At 48.7% G+C, this 21,976-nt stretch overlaps 1 protein-coding gene across 16 annotated transcripts in view; it reads right to left on the bottom strand.

Annotated features, from left to right (window-relative positions):
- Positions 1-21,976, bottom strand: part of PPP6R3 (protein phosphatase 6 regulatory subunit 3) — a 142,228-nt gene that overhangs the window by 65,752 nt on the left and 54,500 nt on the right. For 9 of the 16 annotated variants that reach the window (XM_032879683.1, XM_032879685.1, XM_032879680.1 and 6 more), the window contains exons 3-5: positions 9,204-9,436; positions 4,629-4,815; positions 1,109-1,246 (exon numbers count right to left, since the gene is read on the bottom strand). In XM_032879683.1, the coding sequence (XP_032735574.1) occupies positions 1,109-1,246; positions 4,629-4,815; positions 9,204-9,430 (552 nt within the window). In that variant the 5' untranslated portion in view covers positions 9,431-9,436. Of the gene's footprint in view, positions 1-1,108; positions 1,247-4,628; positions 4,816-9,203; positions 9,437-21,976 lie in introns of those variants that run through there. The other 7 variants (XM_032879678.1, XM_032879681.1, XM_032879684.1 and 4 more) reach the window with 1 other exon arrangement.

The raw sequence follows: 21,976 nt of genomic DNA, 5'->3' as shown, positions 1-21,976 counted from the left end.
TGAGAAAAGATAGCCACAAAAACACACCTAAAAAGAACCAACACCCCAACCAACTCCTCAATTTGAGTTGCCTACAGGCAACTCCAGGACATTCACTAGGTACCCTCAGCTGGTGTGCTCACGATGACCACGGTTCTCAGGAGACCTCTGCCTGGTTCTACAGAGCCAGCCCTGACCACATCCCTCTCACACAAACACGTGCCCAAGCACGCCTGCTCACCTCAGCAGAACATGCCTTTCCTGGAATACCACCTGACAGGCCCTCCTGCCTCTCCTCTGGTTCTTCCAGTCTTTAATTAAAATCAGCTTTTCCAATAAAACTAATTTCAAAGAAATGAGTAGATGCTAGGGTTTGGGATGGAATGGGTTGGGGAAGGTTCTGGAAAAAGGGAGTGAAGAGAATCAGAGAGGAGGAGACAGAAGACAAGAAGAAGGGGCAAAGATGAGAGCCTGTGTGGAATCTCATGTTCACTCACTCACACTCTCCCTCTTCCCACCCAAACTCCACTTAAGACAGCTCTTCAAGAGGCACACGTATCCTAAAATAACCATCCACCAAACTTTTAAAATACGTGTGCTTTTGGAAGTAAGCCCCATTCTCCTCTTCTCCCATGATCCCAACTACCCACAAGAGAAGCACTACCCTCACGGCTGACTTCTGGAACACGCGCCCTTGCAGCCCAGACCCTGCGGTGTGGTCGCGCTCTCAAGAGCAGTGCCTCGTGGAATCCCCAGACCAGATTTGCAGCTCCCCATCTCCTGCTCTTTCCACGAGACAAGCTTTAAATGCATTTTCAACCCATTCCATTGCCCCACTCCCACTGAAAACCAAACCAGCAGGGAGTAAAGGACCCCTCACAAAGAAACTCCACAGGCCCCTCCAGATGCGCACATCTGGAACACGAACCCTGCAAAACCCTAAAAAATCATAATCTCTTCCTACCTTGGAACCCCCTTCCTTCCCCACCCTGCCTTCCTCCCCCACCCCCACCCCGTTTCCCAGACAACCTTCCTCTCCCAAGCCCCTGGAATCCCTCCCAGCACCCAGCAGCCCTGTGGGCTCTGGGGCCACTCCCCGCCCCGGTGCAGGGGTCCTGATTCTACTCACGTTCAGCACATCCTGCCTGGGCTGCGGAGGCTCGATGCACGTCAGGAGCCTGAGCAGCAAGTCCATGATGGCCGAAGTTCCTATGTGCTTTATGATAAGGTCCACGAAATCACGTTTCTTCTTCAAGAAATCCACAATCTAGAGGAGAACAAACGAGAACTGAAAGACACCTAACCGGGGAACCACCACCTTTACGGCGTATTCCATCCTGACCCCTCAAACTGTCCCTCTCGAAACCCACCGCCACCTTGAGTGCAGGACTGGCAGACGCTGAGCTGGAACCAGATGGGAGACCGGGGAGCCTGCTAACTGTCAGCGTATGCAAAACCCCTTGGGAGAAAAACTCAAATTATCACACGTTTCCTCACATAAATACACCATAACGAAGTCTTTTATTTCTGTTCACTTTCATTATTAACTGTCAGAGAATAAGGATAAATAACTTAATGCCCTACAGAGAGCCCAAGAACATACCATTCAGCAGCTTATGGACATAAGGCAAGTCCCTCAGACTGCACTAAAATGCAGAGTAAATACTCAAAATCCTAATTAGTCCCTAGCAAGTAGGAAAAAACAATTCAAAACACCAAGTGTTTTTTAAGTCCGTCCTGGAGGAGAGCTCAGCTGCTACACAACATCACACGTGGCCCGACGTCAGCTGCTTGCTGACGAGATGGACACCAGGAGGGTGAGCGAGGAGGAGAGGGCAGCTACACAGGGACCCGAGACGTTACCGCTGCCACCTGGGTCTCTCTTCTCTGCAAGAAGAGGCAGAGAGGTCTGTCCTGCACACCCCTGTGGGCCTTCTGCCCGCCTGCACCCAGCGTCTCTTCAAATGTTGCGGAAGCGGCGTGGCCAGTGTGGCAGCAGCTAAGTCTCAGCGAACCCTCTCGATGCCCTCGAGGAGGGGCTGCCCCACTCGGCGTGCCAGACAGGGAAACCAAGGCACAGGCCAGTGAAGTGTCTTGCCAGAGCCCAACAGTGGCTGCGCTGAAGTTTCAACTTGGACCGGCGTGCCACAAAAGCCACAAATCCTGCTGTCTTCCCAGGGACGAAGTCTATGAGCCAGAGAGGACAAAAATCGCTTCACGCCCCGCGGCGCAAACGGAGGAGCACCTGTGACCTGCCGCTCCTCTGAACAGGAAGGTAAAATGTGGCGACATAAGCCTTCGAGAAGTGAGACACAATTAATCCATCACAACGGAGTCACACAGTAGTTGTTACAAGCACAGCGGAGGAGAAAAGAGGAAAAAGTCAGATGTGACCAAGATACTGCGTGGTTCTGTGGCGAAAGCACCGGCTCAGGAGGCCAAAGGCACGAACTGCGGCCAGGGCCGCGGACAGCACCGCAGGGACAGCAAGGGGTCCCCGATGGAGGATGACGCCGCAGAGATGCTACCGTTCCTGACAGCGAAGGGACCCTGCGGCTGGCCGTCCTGGCCCGTGAGCTGAACGACTGCATCAGGGGAGCCAGGCCGGGCCCCCGGTGTCCTCGCTCCCCGCAGCCGCACGCAGCCTCGCTCGCGTCTCACGGGACAGAGACCATTTCCGCCCTTCGTCCTCCAACTGAGAAAGGCGCTAGAAGACCGACGGTCACCGAATCCTCTCATTCTCCTTCCGAGAGCCCTAAGCCAAGCAGCACGCGGAACCGCCGAGTGACAGGCCACCCTCAGAGCCCTGCATCGGCAGACGCCAGCGCCCGGGCGCGACACGTGGGACCCAGAAGGGCAGCGCCAACCCTCACAGTCCCAGGAGGCTTCGCGTATCCTCGCTTGTATCAAAGGTACAGTGAGAACCGGAGCCCCTGAATCTGGGCTCCCCTAGCACGGAGCAAAGAGAACACCATGATGCCGGCGGAAGGCCTGTGTCCGTCACAGCTGCGGCCACCTGAAAGGACCAGGACTCGGGCTGGGGACGGCGTGCAAAAGCCACCGGAACGCTCAGCAGCCCCGTCCGTTCTCGCCAGAAGGCAGAAGAGGGAAAGACAGCCTGTATGACAGGAATCGGGATTCGGGGATTACCCTCTAAGAAAAACTAACCTCGATTCCAATACATCTCGGGGTATAATCCCGCCTAATTAAGAACATGAAAGTACAATCTTGTCTAAAATAAAACATGCATCCACTCTGCCTTGGCAAAGGACAGACATACTGGGCCTAAAATAGTTCCATTCCTCCATGTCGGCTGAGGGCAAAGGACAGGTCACAAAGCCTGTTTCCCATCAGGGAGGAGCCAGGCCCGGCCGGTTCGACCAACCGCAGCCCTGGCATCGCACCCTGGCGCGTCTATGCGCGCCTGAGCGTCGGAGGCTCTCACTGCTCCTCGGGTGCCTGTTTCCAGGAGTGGAGCAGAATCTCCCCGTAAGCACACCCTTCTTCACACCGGTGTGCACTAGAGCCGTGACTCTCAAGTCTCAGTGTGCATCAGAGTCATCTAGAAGACTTACTGGAACTCCCAGATCGCCTGGGCCCCCCCGTCAAACAGTCTGACTCATGAGGTGTGAGGTGGGGCTGACAACCTTGCATTTCTGTCAGATTCTCGCGTGGTACTCACGCTGCTGGTCACGAAAACCGTGCTCTGAGAACCACTACACATAGAGCAGATCCTTGGAAAATCAATTTCCCAAGTGTGTCTGAGCTGCTCAGGAACAAAACACATGTGAGGGGTAGAGGGGGAGACGGGGAAGAGAGAGAGAGGGGACAGTTCCCTCCACAGTGAAGTAGGGTTTTCTGCCCAGCACTACTGGATAGTTAAGGCAGTCTAAACAGAGACGTCTCGAGGCGCCGGGGTGGCTCAGCCGGTTGAGTGTCTGACTCTGGCTCTGGTCATGATCTCAGGGTCGTTGAGATCGAGCCTTACTTGGGCTCGTGCTCAGCAGGGCGTCTGCCTCTCCCTCTGCCCTTCCCCCGGCTCATGCTCACGCGCGCTCTCTCTCTCCCCCTCGCTCTCTCTCTCCCCCTCACTCCCTCAAATAAATAAATAAAACCTTAAAATAATAATAATAAAATAAACAGAGACATTTCAAGCTAAACACTTAAGATTTTGAGTGGAATCAAAACAAAATCGTCATAATTTGTATAAACTAATCATCAATTACATTTACGGAAAAGCTTTTTGATTTACAGCCTCATTTGTGTTGTGCTCATCATTACGGGAAAGAAAAAAACCAAAAAACAACTGTCGCTTCCCCAGAGTCACTACGACGCCACTTGCATCATCGGCCACTCAGTATGAGGCATGGCGCTGCCTTTGCCAACGGACAGCCCATGCTCTCGTGCTTGCAGTTACCGGTCAAGAGAGGAGACCAAAGTACACTGCTGTGCTGGGCCGTGAGGCGATCCAGAGAGAACACACCAAGCTAGAACACGGTCGTGGATACGGAGGTCAGTGTTAAGTCCGTGAACTTAAATACGCTCCACTGCAGAACCTGCACTGAAGGCGCACTCAGAACACAGGTACACGGGATCGTCTCGGGGGGACAATCAGCCCTAATACTTACCTTCTGGAAAACGGTATTTACCTGTTCTGGTTTTCTGCTGATAAGAATACTGAGCACCTTGCTGAAGAAGCTGGCAAGTAGTGGGTTCAAGGGGGAGTCGTTTAGGAGGAAGCTATACAACCTCACAAGCAGGGACTCGTCTTCCCCCAGCCTATCGTTCATCTGGGAGACATCGGAAGTGAGCAACTCACAAGATATATTTGGGTACCTAGAAGAACAGGACACTCGTGTCATCATCCATATTAACAGTTCCATTACATAAAGTAGAACACAAATCAGAAATGTTTCCTAAAATTTTGTGAGAAATAACAAAATCACCTCTGGGAATTAGAAAATCATTTCAATCCATTCTCTCCAACCTCTAGATTAAAGTGAATTTTCTACTGTATCTAAAAACTTACTTCTAAAGCAAGCTTGTACAGGATACGCTTTCCCTAACAAAACTAGAGCACACCTAGGGCTCAGGAGCCTGAGGAGGCCACACCACGGGCAGGGCACAGGACCCCTCTGGCCACAGCCGTCAGCAGCAGAGCTTGTAGGACAACCAGCGCCTATAGGACAACGGTGGGGGATGCTGGTTTCCAGGAAACTGCACTACTACACACGACACCCTGTAAGTACTCAAGACACATTCTGGTTCCAAGACCTGCCACCTATGTCTTCACAAGGCTGCGAGTTTTGGAGGGTCTGTACTACACCTTAAGACAATCACTGCTGTAATGTAGGGAAGTGGAGAACAAGACATCAGCCTGAGTCACCCAAGTAGGAGAGCGGCTCGCAAAACACCAGCTCTCCACGCCGGCCTTCCCAGGTCTCCCAGGGATCGGCCCGCCGTCAGATCTCACTGCTGTGGACACAGACCTCTTCTGCAGATGCACAGCCGTGGAAATAGCTGCAGCCCTGAAGGCATGCTTGCCCTTGACCACCACAGCCCGCCCTCTGACAATCAGACAGCTAATCCGCCTCCTCCGCTCACTCCTCTTGCCACATTTTCTCTTGCTTTCAACAGCAGCAAGTGTGGACTCCAAGGCCGGTCCACACGATGCTCTCCGCCACCCCCAAGTTCACGTCTCTGCTCTTTACTCCTCCCTGTCAAGCAGCCAGGATCCAGGACCAACTAGTCATCTGGAGTGGCAAATCAAGGCTGGCCAGACAGGGACGTGACAAAACAGCGACAAGTTGCTATCTGACAGGAGAGAGGCGAGGACTGTTGCCTGGAACCCAGACAATACCCCTCGAGGCATCCAAGACAAACAAGGGCAGCCTGCCGTGAGGCCCCTGGCTCGAGAGGCCACCGGCCACAAACCAGAAGGCCGCAGCTGCCGAGGGGGTCTGCTGTGAGGTCGGAAGATGGGAGCAGTACAGGAACGTCCCCACGTGAACCTCGGTAGGGAGGAAGCGAACGGAAAAGAACAGATCTGGCAGGTGTGTGGGCACGAAGAGCATATTATGAAATAGCTTTCTTCTGAGGCTCAAATTAAAGTCCGTCTTTCTTTCTTTACGGAACACGTGGGCTCAAGGAGGCTGTAACACAGAGCCGCCACGATGCCAGGGGCGGGCTAACGCAGCAGCTGCAGGTGTGGCTTCTGGGCTCTTACCACCTAGGTCCAGACTGTCGCTTCCACTTACAAGCCGCATCACCTTGAACAAGTTACTTAACCTCCCTGGCCTCAGTTTCCAAGTCTGTAAAATTAACACAGTAACCTTTACCTCATGGGGAAGGATAATACAAAATACTGAGAAGGAGGCCTGAGAAGAAGGAAAGCTCGCTGTTTTTCTTCCTCTTTATCTTCCACTTCATAAAACTTCCAAGATGCTGGTTTGGGGGCTGGGGGGTGCAATGTCTCAACTGCCCCAATCTGAAACTGCTGGCAAATAAAGCGCCGGTAAACCACGTGCGTAGGGTATATTCTCCAAATCCTAACACACAAGGTCCGGAACAGGACCTGGGCATTTAAAACATTTTTTTCACAGATTTTTCAGGTATTTTTCCAGTGACTGAGACACATGATCTAGATAATGAAGCACGCATATGGGGCTCTGGTACTATATGTAGGGCTCAAAGTCCTGGTTCCGGACAGGCTGGAGTTCCTCTCTCCTTAACATTAAACAAGCTTCTAACACACCCAGAGAACCCCTCCCCATTTCACTCCGCCTCTCCGCCTCCCCCGCGGCATGCTCTGACCTCACCTCCTTTGTAGTGACAACCTGGAAGCAATCAGAAGAGACGGCCCCCACAACGTGCATCTAGGCGCCTCCCTCCTCCCTACCCACAGAGCCCACTGCTCCGAAAGCCGCCCTCCACCGTCCTTTTGATCAGACCTGCTCTGGCACAGCACACCCCTGGATGGCCCTCCCTCTGGCCGGCAGCTCCCTCCACACTGCATGGCTCTCAGCAGCACACAAACGTCCCGCTAGTTCTCCCACCAGGGATAAAACACCACCGCACCTCTACAGACTCGAATCTGCCTGCAGCACCCACTTTCTCTCTCTGCTGCTTTTCCGGGAGACTCTAGAAAGAACGGTCTCTGCTCTGTGGCCAGTTCTTCCTCAGAGGCACTCCAGCCAGGCTCTCACCTCCAGCACTCCAGAGAACTACAGTGACGGGCCATGTGCTCTGTCAAGAGCGCCCCCGACCTGCCCGTCCCGGCTCTCCTTCCTGGGGCCTGGCTTCCCTTGGCTTTCAGGGCGGCAGCCCCCTGCAGTCCCTCTATAGGAACCTCGACCCAACCAACAGCATCTTAGCTTTAGGATTTACTATACTACCAGACCTATTCTCAAAGTTCCATTAGTTCAAATTTCTGCTGAATTATTTAGAACTGAGGTATCTGTCATTAAGGTTAAAAAGGTGAGTGCAAAATGACAAACGTTTAATACCTTGTATATGGATCACTTAGGACAGTGATGAGTTCAGCCCACATGTAACTAATATAAAGTTATGAGACTCACAAAACACAGCAATCACGCTATCCCCAGACTATAAGCACTAGTCTAAATTTCCTAACGTGATCACAGATCAATCTTAGCCCCGGAAAGCTTTCAGATCCCACCTGCTAGAACCCTCTGTGGATCCAGCCGTGAAGCGCGTATCTCACCCCCAGCAGGGGGCTCCAACCTGGCCAGAAGTGCAGCAGAGCTCATCTGCCCAGCGCAAGTCACGGACCCTCAAAATGGGGCCACCCACAAGGCTGTTTGTCTAGGGAGGCCAGCCTGCTCTCACAGCCTCAAAGGTAGCGCAAAAATAGCGCGGGCCAAGGCAATACTACAAAAGCCATGACCACTTTTTGGTGAAATAAGCACCTTCCCTAAGGTGTGGTGTGCCTATTCTTCTTAGTTAAAGAGGTATCAGCTTCATTCAGCCACTGAGGAAACCAACCCTGGAAGGGTAACCCCTTCGGCTCAAATTCTCTAAGAGGGGACCGCGACTGCCCTTCAGGTGGGCTGGACACAGAGCCCAGCATCCCGGCTCCTACCAGGGTAAGCCCCGCGACAAGCCGCACCCACACGTCCTGGTTCACTGGGAAGGGAATCCCAGAACAGCCAAGTGTCTGTCTTCTGGGGGGTGGGAGTATGCTGGTCTCCCTGCTGCCGCATTCCTTTCCTCCTGTTTTAGGGCACTGATTGGAGTGGAGGCTGTCGCTAATGCTCGCTGTCCATCTTAATGGCCAGCAGAGAACACAACGTCGCCTATCTGAAAGCCCAAGCTACCAGTAACCTGAAAGCATTAGTAAGTTTTATTTCCCTGACAGCAAAATTCTCCCCATAAAGAAAGAAAAAGATATCTGAAAAAAGGAAGAGACTAGGGGATAAAGGGCAAAGAAAAATCTACCAAAAGCTTTAATTCTTCCTATTCCATTAAGTTTATTTAATGCATAATATTAATGACTTTCTGTTCCTGCATCTCTCCCATTTGCTGGGGAGGAGGGAAAGAGCCTGACGCAGAGGGGAGACGGTCCACTGAACCCGCAGTACCGGACACGCGTGTCGAGTGCTCACAATGGGTTTCCAACCATGTGCGGTCTAAGAGATGGTGATGAAGCCCCCTAACCACCCGCCCCCGGCACTACTGCTCGGCGATGAGCAGGAGAAACTAGTGAGGAGGACATAAACCCTCTACGGTGATCCAAGTTGCTCGCCGCTTAAATTTACCTCCACTGACATTCACCAAGACCCACTCCCTTATCTTAACAAAAGCCCGAATTTCTGGTAGCAGTGACGGTCTTCATAACCCAGGCTCTGGCTTAGATTTGCCGGGTGATCTGGGGCAGGAACATCATCTCTATCTTCCTATTTGCAAAGAAGAGAAAATACTTACTTGAATCGTCTATTTTCAGAAACTTCATCACTGTTTATAAAGCACTTTGCCCTTCCACAAAGCCTTCTAACTGCAATTTAGAATGCTCATTTTAAAAACCCTGTGATTTCACTGGACTCGGTTCTAGAAGGGATTAAATGCTGCACTGAGTCTGTCACTCGGGACCATCTCAACACTCTACACGGTCTACGACAGCCCTGGGGAATTGCCGGACGACAAGCGTAATATTCTACCCCCACTTCACTTCACCCCACCCTAAAGAGAAGATTGAATTTTCTTACTTGTATCTGATCTTTTCATCCATGTCTTGAGGTGGTTCTTCTATAATGAATGAGACTAAATCTTCGAGACATTCTGCTTTTAACAGAAACTCTATAAGTTTGCGGTTCTGAGCTTTACATTCCTGTAAAACATCTTCCTCATCCATTAACTCCTTCAGTGTTACATCTTCTCTTTCTAGAAGTGTGTCTATGTGGGATGATGAATGAAGATCAAATTTCCAAAACATGCTGGTCTAAACAAAATGCAGAGAGTATTTCAAATAAAATTTCACATATTAGTTTTTCAAATTTCAGTTGAGTTTTACAATCTAAAATGCCAACTTGAGTCATATAAGTAAAATAAGTGTCATATTGAACCTATAAAATACTTTCTAAATAAGTAAAATCAGCCGGATTTTTCTTTCTCAGAAAATAGTTTTATTGATTAAAAAAAAATTCTGACTTAAATGCTTAAACTTGGGGTGATTTTAACCTACAAAATTAACCCATCCACACTTTATTAAGAATTTATCACTGGGAGGGGCGCCTGGGTGGCTCAGTCGGATAAGTGTCTGACTCTTGATCTCCGCTCAGGTCTTGATCTCACAGTCATGAGTTTGAGCCCCATACTTTAAAAAAAAAAAAAAGAATTTAATGCTGGGAAAGCAAGAAAGTAAACCCTTTCCTACAGTTGAAGAACACATTCTTACACATAAGTAATATCTTCAAGCAACAAATGACAAGCACTGTGACCTAAGTACCTAGTATTCGTCAGAATACTTAAGAATTAAATAAATCACCACCACAGATTAGCACTTTCAGCCACTAAGAGCACTTTCACAGGTGAAAGTCTGAAAGCCATAAAATGATGAAATCTGTGCCATTCTTAAAAAAGAAACTAAACTAAAATTTCATTGTTGACGAATGAGGGAAACCAGCATCCTCAGTTATCAAGAAAACCGCTGGACATTAAGGGGACACATACATACTCTTCCTTCCTCTCCCTCCCACCCTTCCTCAGCAGTGAGGACAGAAGTTTGCTTTCTTCAAGTTACAGAGTTAAGAGGGTCCTGACCGGTCACAACAAGAAACAGGAAGCACAGGAGTCACTATGTCATCTGCAGCTGCCATGACAAGACACTCTCAAACGCCACTTTTGAGGAGCACAGGGCAAGGCGACAGCATCAAACAGAAGTCCTGATGAGGGACAGGACTACTCACAGTCATTCCTATCTGCCAAAGATGCTCACCGCGGAACTCCAACTCAGGGTCTAGTAACACATTCTCACTTCATGTAACACCCAAACCCACCGGTCAACTGCAGCCCTACTGTCCACGCAGCAGATTGGCTCCTGGTACCATCACCACCAAAACACGTGTGAAAACCTATACACGTCCAGGTGAAATGCTGCGTTGGGAGAGCCTAGGTAGAAGGAAGGAAGCTGCACAGGTCATAACGTATGGAGAGCACACATACATTTTGAGAAATACTCATTTTTGCTAAATCAACCATATTAGGAGATCAGGTATGAATATACCCTGATTTAGTATTTTCATGAACATCTTTCAAAAAATTTTTTTAAAAAATTAGACATTGCGGAGGGCAAACTTTATGTATAGAGCCAGTCATACTGATCCATCCAGGAACAGAAGACAGACACGCACCACGGCAGGTGACTCAAGGACATGCAGAAGTGTATGCACTTCCTGTGACTTCACTACTGCATACACAATCGCAGAGTTTAAGATATAAGCAAAGTTTTAAGGGATCTTAAAAAAAAAGAAGGACCCCTTAAGGGAACAAGTTTCAGGTAAGATTATGAAATGTGGTGTTATAAAAGTTGTCCCTGCTCCAAAAAAAGAAAACAAACAAACAAAACAAAACAAAAAAACAACTTCAAATGTTTCAAAAGACACCCAAGGCAACATGCTCACATCAAGTCCGCAGCGACAGGAAGACACAGTAAGCAGAGAGCAGCTGCCGCGACAGCGCACCTAACCCAGGCTGGCAATGCCGCACTCCAGGGGAACCTGCGCACGGACGGGCTTGCCACAAAGCTCGGCAGATGACACGAGTACACAGCACAGCCACCTCTCTCCTCTTAATGATCAGGCCATTAATTATGTACCAAAGACATCACAGAACACACTAAAAAAGCAGGGTCACAGCTCCTAGCATGGTCAGCAACCGCCCACATGCTAGGTCTCTCGCCTTCAAGACCAGGAGCAGGCGGAGAGCTCCCTGGGAGCATAACACTTTGGTTAATGAAGGACAAACACAAGTTCAAACCCAAGAGCAACCTACTCCTACTTCTGAGGCAATTACCAAGGCAAGAAGAGCACAGGTGGTATATTCCTGACAAGAATGCAACTTTAGGGAAGAAGATGGTGGAAATAAAACCATAAATGCTTTTTTGGTTTTCAGATTGTGGAAAATGGCCAACAAACGAAAGAGACGTTATTATGCCATTTTAACCTCATCAAACAGGGAGGGAAAAAAAGACACAAAACTAGCAAAGGTAACTCCAAAGGAGGAAAGAAAGCAGCTTTCCAGAGTGAACTGTCAGCACAGCCTCCAATGCTTCCGCTGGAGCAACGTGGCTCATTTATCTGGGAGTTTAAAACTACAAACCCTAAAAACAGCACGTTCTACCCCTCTGCCTCCTCCTTGCTACTGAAGCGTATGAGGACGCAGACAGCTGTGTTCACGCACAGACCAGGCCACATCTGGACTCCACACGCATACTAATCTGCACTGTTTGTAAGGGGAGATGTGGGCACCCGGGCAGAGAGTGGAGCTCCAGTACAGCTCGAGGAGCAAAAGTACCTGAGAGAACCCCAAAAACCTCATCGTCCATGTCCGCACACCTTGTCTTCAAGGTCAATCATGGAAATTTTGATCCTGGGATGTCTACAAATTGACAGAAGAGTTCCTTTTACTTATTTTTTTTTAATTTTTTAAAAAGATTTTATTTATCCGTCAGAAAAAGAGAGACAGAGAGCACAAGCAGGGGGAGCAGCAGAGGGAGATGCAGGCTCCTCACTGAGCAAGGAGCCTGGTGTGGCACTGGATCCCAGGACCCTGGGATCATGACCTGAGCCTAAGGCACACACTTAACCGACTGAGCCACACAGATGTCCTGATCGTGCTTACTTTGAATACTGCAGCAAAGTCACTGCCGGCAAAGCTACTGGCTGTATTCAAATACTTTCCCATGCTCCACTGACATCAGGTCAGACTGTGCTTATTCTGGCCTGTAAATCAAATTTCTGATAATCTAACGGAACAGTCTCTCCACCGGAATTCAGAAAACTGCACACAGTTAATAATTCAGCCTGAAGTATTTTTTAAAAAATAGTCTCTAAAAAAGCAGTACGCTTTTTTTAAGGGCACCTGGGTGGCACAGCTGGTTACATGTCTCTTGGTTCCAGATAAGGTCATGATCTCAGGAATCTGAGGTCCAGCTGGGCATCCCGGTTCCACTCAACGCCAGTTGGCTTGTCCTTCTCCTCGTCCCCCACCCCCGCTGCACCCTCCCCCTGCACCCACGTGTACGCTTTCTAAAATAAATAAATCTTTAATAAATAAATAACGTGGTATGCCTTTTGGGGGCACCTGAGTGGCTCAGTTGTTGAGTGGCTGTCTCTTGATTTAGTCTCAGGTCATGACCTTGGGGTCCTAGGACTGAGCCCCCCTTCCAGCATCAGGCTCCGTACTCAGCTGGGAGTCTGCTTCTCTCTTTCTCCCTATGCTCCCCCCGCTCGCGCGCACACACTCTCTCTAAAATCAATAAATAAATCCTAAAAAATAAAGTAGTATGCCTTTTTTATTTTTGTAATCCCATAAAGAAAGGCAAAGTATAATGAAAAACACTAAGAAATCAATTACACAAAAGCAAAGTTGATTATCAAGACCTTAACAATAAACAAGATAAACACTCATATCCACCGAGTAGAAACTACAAATGTCCACAAACTAGATAAATCCTCAATTACAGATCAGAATATAATCACATCAATGTAGTACAAGTAAAAACTGACTCCCCGAATTTCAACCTTATAAAAGTAACTCATTAAATACCAGATTTATAAGAAGACTGATAATTAGCCATGATGACGTAAGAGCAGGAGTTGGCAAACTGCAGCCCACAGACCAAATCCCGCCCACAGCCTGCACACTAAGAATGGTTTAGATATTTTTAAAAGGTTGTTTTAGGAAAAGAGAAGAGAAGAATGTGTGACAGAGACCGAATGTGGCCCGCAGAGCCTGAAATATTTACTACCCGGTCCTTTACAGAAGTTGAGCGTCCCTGGCTCAGAGGGCAATCAGGTTCCCACTGACTCTAACTTTCTTCCCTCCCCGCTATCTCTGAGACGACAGGGGTGGCCACCCAGCACCTTCGCAGCCCACCCGGTAGGGTGCGGTCACAGGGTGCTGGCCCAGGTATCTAGAGACCCATTCTCCTTTCCCTGGGAGCTTACACAGACCACGTTCCCAACTTCTTGGGCAAGTAGGTACTGCCACATGACAATGTCTTCCCCAGTGTGCCACAAACCATAAAAAGCTCCGTGCCTGCTCCTCTGCGTCTGGCCGGATGTCCAAGACAAAAAAGGCTCTAAGGAATGGCAGAGCCAAAAAAACGGAAGGTGCTTCCACATCCCCAAATCACCACCTGGAAGAAAGCTGCCTGCCGACCTCAGGGCCCGCTGCGTCCCGATGAGCCACACATAGCTGGTCTGTGTGTTCCAGCAGTGTGCAGCACGTCCTACCTGACCAGCCAGCTCCTCTGAACCCCAAGCCTGTGACTTCCTGTTTTATTATACTTATTTAAGCATGAGAGCAGGAATTTTTCAGCAACTATTTAAAAATGCCTAAGTCCTTTCATTTTTCACCATCCTGAATTAGAATAGCATTTTTAAAATCAGAACACTTTGAAATACGCATTTCCACTGCATTTTCTTTAAACTGGGTACATTACAAACTTAAAAATAAAATAAAACCACAGTAGACTCCTTAAGCAAACACGTGTTTTATCTTTTGGCCAAACAGCAAACTGACCGGAAATGAATAGCACCAGAATATTAGTTACCCTAGCTTCTACTCATGTCCTTTGAAGTAAACAAGCTAGGTATGAACTAACAGTTACAAAGTTCAACCAGGGCCCTGCGGTAAAATGGGAGTCCTTTAAAATATACAACTAAGATATTCAGAAAAACTGAAAGGGGCCAGCACTTCAACCACTAGTTTTTACTTAATATAAATACACTGTGAAGTTCATACCCTAGCTATAACTCAATAGGGTTTAGGGATAAAAAGGAATAGAATTTCTTACCGTAAACCCAATCACCAGCTTTTCTATTAACAAGACCAAGAGGGAAATGGTAAATAAACCCAAACTATCTTTCTCCAAAATCCTTGAGTTGTTTTGTTTCTTTGGGTTTGGGGTTTTGTTTGTTTGTTGCTGTTGTTTTTAGATTTTTCACTTACCTATTTGAATCTTTTTCTTTTTTTTTTTTTTAAGATTTTATTTACTTGACACAGAGAGCACAAGCAGCGGGAGCAGCAGGCAGAGGGAGAGGGAGAAAGAGCTTCCCCAGTGAGCAGGGAGCCCGACATGGACTCGATCCCAGGACCCCAGAATCATGACCCCAGCCAAAGGCAGAAACTCAACCAACTGAGCCACCCAGGTGTTCCTACTTATCTATTTGAGAGAGAGAGAGAGCAAGAGAGCGCGCGCTCGCGCAAGCTGGCGCTCACATGCACAGTGGGGCGGGAGAGAGAGTCTTAAGTAGACTCCGAACTGAGTGTAGACCCTGACGTGGGCTTGATCTCACGACCCTGAGATCCAGACTTGAGCCAAAACCAAGAGTCAGATGCCCAACCGACTGAGGCACCCAGGCGCCCCCTCAGAGTTGTTTTGTAAGTTGGATTAAGTGGCTTGCAAGCAGGGTTTTCTCTAAAAGAGCTGAAGGTCAGGCAGGTGGGTCACCGGGAAGTGACCTGTCAGCTTGCCACAGAAGGCCTCCACTGTGCTCTGCACACCCAGAACTCAAGACACAGGTGAAAATGACCATCCAGCATGCACGGAACAGGACCAAAGGATCCAGAAACCTATTTAGCTCAGACCTGCCATTTAATTAACAGTCTTCTAAGATTACTGAAATACCTTCCTTCTTGGAAGCAAAATCTGGGCCATGGTACCTTTAATTCAAAGCAGTTAGGCAGTAACACTGTTTCTGGGGGAAACGGTGCCGTCCTGTCTGTGACACAGGAACTAGTACAGTCAGGCAGTTAAATTCTCTGTAAAGGTATGAGAACATCAGACCCTCCGATGAATTTTCCAGGGCGCCGCCAACACACAATATTCAACAAGGGCCCAAATGTGGTATATACGAAACCACCTACAACCAACTTGCTTTCATCAAATAAACATCACCTCCTCCCCAGCCCCATGAGGACTGTTAAGCATCTACATGGACCTGGATTCCCACGCTGGCTCCACTACTGGCTGGCCCTGAAGTCTTACGAAAGGGACTTTACCTCTCTTAATCTCAGTATCCTCACCAAGCAAACTGGTCGTGAGTCGTCGCTGAGAAAGGCCTGGCACGGGAGCTGAACCACACCGGTACCATGACAACAGGAAGTGCCCGCTTGTGCGACAAGCATGCCCCCCACACAAGCGTGCAAAGTTTAAACCAGTGCCCCCACCAAACGTTCACAGGCACAGGGAGCACATAGGGCCTCATGAAAACAGAGTCACAGCTTCAGACATAGTAAACCCAGGATCAGGCCCGAGATTCTTGTCTCTAGCAAGTCCCCAGACACTGCTGTTCCTGCTGCCCTGGGTTTAAACTGTTGCTGATCAACTGCAACAAATTGAAATAAGCACATTCAAACTAATTACACAGCAGTGAGACACAGAGAAAAGGGTATGATGCAAATATGTCACTATGTTATTTATTTCAGAAACTCCCTGTGGACAAGCTGATATGAGAGGGTTTTCTTTGGACATGACAGATGTAGAATGCAACATATTGTATCACTTTCTAACAGGAGCCCAGAAAGAATGATAGGACAAATGCAGTGGAAGATAAACCAGCAGCTCTCTGAAGGGAGATGCTGCTGATCGCCCTGCCTACAAATGACAGAAGCAAGCTGAGGGAACAACAAGGAAGAGTGTTAATGAATTTAAAACTCAAACTCTTCTATTCCTAAGAACTGTGCTTGAAGTTAGCAATGTTCTCTCCCACAAGAAGCTGTACTCCCTGAAACCTCCACCACACACTACTGTTCACCGTGGAACATCTGGACGCAGGGCTGGTTGGGCCCAAGGCAAAACATTCAAAAATTCAAAAGAAGATTCCAAGATTATTAAGAATTTCTGAGCTTATGAGGAACAGCTGAGCATGAAAGCAAACACTTCTGGTCCTGGGTCCCTGAGACCACATGGGTGGCACATGCATGAAGACGGCCTGTCCACGCCATGTCATCACCGGCCCGCTCGAACAGCCAAGATCCCATGTCCTAAGTGAGTATCCGCTAATGTCAACTCCTCCTGTTTCACAGCTGCAGTCCCTCCAACACGTGAAGTACAAGCCACAACAGGAGAAGGAGCAGCTGCTTACATCCAAGACAACACAAAAGGGAAGACTTAATCTCTACACTAAACGCTATAGATTTTTAATATTTTTTCTACTTATGTATGTGATGAAGGGAATATCCATAATAGATTTCTCATGATCTCAAACAAAGGTGTACAAGCACGTACTGTCAGAGTTCAGAACCCCGTGCCCCGGGGTACACCCTCCCCAGACCCCTGGCTCCCGGCTGCCGGAACAGAGCGGGCGCCACCTACCGGCTCGCCTGGCCCTGCCCGACAGAAACAGCACCACACGCGCCACGATGAGAGCCACGTGTAAGTTTCAATATTCTAGTAGCCACATCAAAAAAGTAAAGGAAACGCTACATTAATGTTAATAGATATTTTATTTAACCTCACACATCCAAACATTATTATTTCAACATGTAATTCTTCTGGTACGAAGTCTTCAAAATCTGGGTGTATCTTACACTTACAGCTCATCTCCACTTGGACCAGCCACACTCTATGCGCAAGAGTCATACAGGGCCAGCGGTTGTTGCTGTCCTGGACAAGAGAGTTCTACTTACGGATTACTACAATTATGATTCAGAGTTTCTCCCTGGTACTAAAATAACCACCCTCCCCCCAATCTCCTTCCACAGCCAAAGTCAACAGTTAACCACCTTTTCCACACAGGGCTAATGTGGGGTTGGTGAGGAGAGATTATGGGCCAAGTTTTCCTTTCTTCTAATGCAAACATACATGAGAAATCATGTTTATTCTTGCACATATAAAGCAATTTGTATAGTCTTCAACTTAAAAAAGTAGGTCACAAGAAAACTAGAACTGTTTTTTGGCCTCTAATATCCAGAAACATTTGTAAGAATTAAAAGGGCTCGAATCAGGAGGGCCATAGGCAGCTCACTACTGGTTTCAATACACGCCACCAAATTGTAAAATAGGGACAGGTCTCTGGGAATTTCATTTTCTAAACTAACTCAAAAATACTATAGGGGCACCTGGGTGGCTCAGTTTGATGGGCGTCTAACTTGCTTTTAAGCTCAGGTCATGGTCTCATAGGTCATGGGACTGAACCTCACACTGGGCTCTGCGCTCAGCCAGGAGTCTACTTGAAGATTCCCTCTCCCCCCACTTTGCCCACCCTCCTCTCTAAAATGAATAAAAATGAATTTTAAAAAATGCCTAGAACACTCAAATACGTTGGGTAACAATGTTTCATCAATGTTTAAAAAAAAAAAAGACACTAGACTCCCCATCATCTTGGGAGTAAACTGAACCTTCACAGTCCCCATTTAGATTGAAAACAACTTACTTATTCCAGAAGCAGCAGGCATGGTTACTCCAGCCTCTGGTCAAGTTTACAAGCAAGCCGGGAACAGGACGTACTGGACAAATCGAGCTGCTGAAAGGCGGCGCACACTGGCTCACGTCCTCCCGCCAGCATCCAGACACCTGGAATATCAGGACACCCTGGGCCTGGATGCAGGTATTCAGGAACTCAGCTGGGCAGCATCTGACAAGACCCAAAGGGGGAAGTGCTGGGCTCAAGGAGGGTGGGGGGCTGCTCGCTGGGCACACCGAAAGTCGCCTGCCACAAGAAGGGGGCGGGGCAAAGCACCAATACCGGGCGCGCACAGTGCCACTGTGAAGGGAGGTCACTTCTGCACTGTTCGCTAACACAAACCTCCTCCTCTCAGCAAAGCTGAATGCCTACGCAAATGTTCTAACTCTCCCACGAAGAGGCAGAGACACGGAACACAAAGAGTAACAGAGGGACTCTGAGGGCAGCTCTGGCTCAGCACCACAGAAGAAGATGACAGGGGACGGGCAAGTCCACCAGTAGCTGCTTCCGCATTTCCTACTGGCGCCCTCCTCCTGCCCCTTCCAAAGGGTGGACTAACTAAATCAAAGATCACAGTGCCTATTAGAGATACATATTTCTCTAGAGGAAAGGCAACTCTGAGCCACTTTCATTGTATTTGCTTTGTAACTTTGTGAAGCACTGTAACTGCTTCTTCCAAAGAATATGTCAAAGGCAATGACATTTCTACCACCCAGAAATTCCAGAATCATTTTTACTTTGTAATTCTTTGATATGTCAGATTTTCTTTGAGAGTAATAAATAAAGGAGTCAATTCCATTTATTATGTGTTATATTAACCAGCAGGTACTCTGAATGCAGGAATACTACGATAAATGGTCCCTACTCCTTGAAAATGACAATAAAACGGAGAAAAGAAAAGAAAACAACGAAGAGAAAAGAACAAGAACAAGAAAAAGAGAATGAAAGGTATCAACTCCAAGCCTGTTCCGTAGAAAGGGAGCTCCAGAGAGGGGAGCCTGACCAGAAAGACTTCCTTCTACACAAGGCCCTGAAGACAGGCAGGGTTCAGGAGGTGATGCTAAAGCAAAAAGGGCTCCGGGCCAGCAGACAGAGGTCTGCAAGCACAGAGAAGAGGAGAGAGGTTTCCAGGAGCTTCAGGAAACTTATGGCAGGGGGAAGGCCCTGATAACAGAAGAGCCATTCAGAAGGCACAAGGATAAGCTTAGGCATCAAGACCTGGTCTCGAAGGGCCCTGCAGGGATACAGTGCAGAGCAGCACGGGCTCACTGCAGAAGCAGAGACAGAACCAGTGGGTCTTAATGGAGATAAACATACTTTAAAATATCTACAGTAATGGTGAAGCAACATATTTTAATAACATATGGAAAGAAACAATTCTGGGCAGAAGCAGAGGAAAGCGACAGAGGAGATGACATCTAAGCGTGGCAGGTCTTCTTCAACAGAGGCTGGACTCCTACAAAGGCCAAGGGAGGGAGAGGTCTGACCTGCTCCGGGTATGGCCAAGTGTTTGGGCGTCGCCGACATATGGGGCCAGGGATGGGGTGCTGAAGACAAAGAAAGGGCTACGAGCAGAAGGTCCGATGCTGCTGCGCATACAGAGGGGCCTGCAGTGCAACGGACGGACCAGAGAGAGAGCAGCCTCAGAAGGGAGCGGCCCATCCAGAAGCCTGTGTGAGAACGCACAGAAGGGGGGAGCCCTGCACAGCCTCCACGCTGAAAACCACGGTACCCTGAGAGCTTTCCCACTAAACTACCGCTCCTCCCCCAGCGCCAGCCACGGTTCTGTCTCTTCAAAGCCCAGCTTTCATTTTTCTTCAGTCCTGGCTATACTACATGGTATCAGATGACAAAAATGTATGGCCTGCCTCTGGCATTCTGAGCTGCCTAGAAAATACACAAGCCTCAGAAAGCAAACATCACCCCCACACCGGAGTGGACTCCGAACCGGCACTCAGATGCTAAGGGCTGTCAGCGGGCTGCAATCTGATCACCCAAGTCCCCTTTGCATTAAAAATGCCAACAAATGCTCAGTGGGTTAAAGCCTCTGCCTTCAGCTCAGGTCGTGGTTCCAGGGGGTCATCGGATCGAGCCCTGGGTTGAGCCCCGCACCGCATTGGGCTCTCTGCTCAGCAGGGAGCCTGCTTCCCCCCGCCGCCCCCCCACCTCTGCCTGCCTCTCTGCCTACTTGTAATCTCTGTCAAACAAATAAAATAAAATCTTTAAAAAAAAAAAAAAAAACAAACAAACTGCCAACCTGGGAAAACCCATTCTTACTTCTGTCTCCTGGTCCACATTAAAGCCAAGTACTGTGCACCTATACACACGGTCATCACGAAAACACAAATGTGTAGGAATTTCTATGCATAATTTCCACAATTTCAAAAACTTCAGTCCAGTATATGTAAAGCATAATATTTTACTAAGAACAAGTTTTGTGGGTCTTTTCAAAGTGAGACTGAGGGATTGGGGAGAAAAAAGACAAGTAATGAGGGGGACACAATGGTAACCAAGTTCTTGCCAGAAGTCTTGTTAGAGATCAAAGGAATGAAGGCAAGGAAAACCCAGCTGCATCCAGGTGCTGTGTGTGTGTGTGTGTGTGTGTAAGAAAGAGAGGAACAGGGATGGGGGAGAGAGTGCACACACAAGCCAAGGGTAAGAGATACAATCAAAGTCACATCAGAGAATTCTTATGGGATCGAACAGTGGATTTTCCATATCAAGCCCCAGGATTCTCTGAATCTCTGAAGCCAGACAGAAGAGTCAGCAAATCCGAGTCAAACATTAGAGAGCAGCAAGGGGGTGGTTGCTCTCTTCCCCGATGCTGTCCTCTAACTTCTGGGGAAGCCTAAGAACATTAAAAGGAGGACCAGTAAGTTCACCCAGCACCAGTCAGACTGCTGTGTCAAAATTAAGTGCAACTGGCAGAAACCCAGAGGCACTGACAGGGTGCACGGAAGAGTCACAGCTTTTCATGCCCAACACTGGGTACGGGCGCAACAAGAAGACAAAGCACACGCAGCCCAGCGGCTTCCAGAAGTTCCTAGTCCACAACGTCAATGAGCTGGAAGCACTGCTGACACGCCACCAGCCTCACCACGCAGAGACTGCTCACGATGTCCCCTCCGAAACCACAGAGCCGCTGTACGAACAGCAGCGCAGCTGGCCCTCGGAGTCACTTGTCCCAGTGCCAGGCTGCGCAGCGAAGACAAGAAACGGGCCGCTCCTGTTCAAGCTGCATTTGTGTTCATAAAACCATAAAACTACAGAAAACAAACAAATGGACAAAGAGGGGCAGCAGTGAGCTGGCTCGGCACAGAATAGCGGTGGCCATGTGACCACGTGACCGCGCGACCATGTGACGGGGTGACCGCGTGACCATGCTGAGGAGAGCCATGGCCGACTGCGGCCTGAGCTAGAGAGAAGCAGGTCCAGAGATGCGAGGCGACTGCAGTAAGCGCCACACGAAGTCATGTTACAGTGGGACCAATAAGCAAAGCCACCTCAGAATAAAGTCCGAGACGAATCCGGTCTAGGGCCTCGGGAGATCTAATCCTACTGCAGCCGTCTGGGGCAGATGCCCCTCTGCCAGGCACCGCCACACCTTGCTCTGGGGACGAAGAGACTGCCAGCCACACGGCTCCTCAAGAGATGACCAGGCAAAAGGCCTCGTCACTTGGGTGATAAAATAACCAGCTTTGCTTGTCTTAAAGCTCTTCTGTAGTGTCACCAAACATAAAATGAGAGCCAGCGAGTGAAAAACAAAGATGATGTGCGAGCAGGAGAAGCATGAACTCATTAAAGATCAAGCTAAAGGTTATGGCCATGAATACACTCGAAGCCAAGGC

The sequence above is a fragment of the Lontra canadensis genome, unplaced genomic scaffold (assembly GCF_010015895.1).
Source record: "Lontra canadensis isolate GAN:19392208 unplaced genomic scaffold, GSC_riverotter_1.0 scaffold66, whole genome shotgun sequence".
NCBI classification, from domain to species: Eukaryota; Metazoa; Chordata; class Mammalia; order Carnivora; family Mustelidae; genus Lontra; species Lontra canadensis.
Note: the sequence above shows the minus strand (reverse complement) of the source record. Positions and strands in the feature narration are given on the sequence as shown.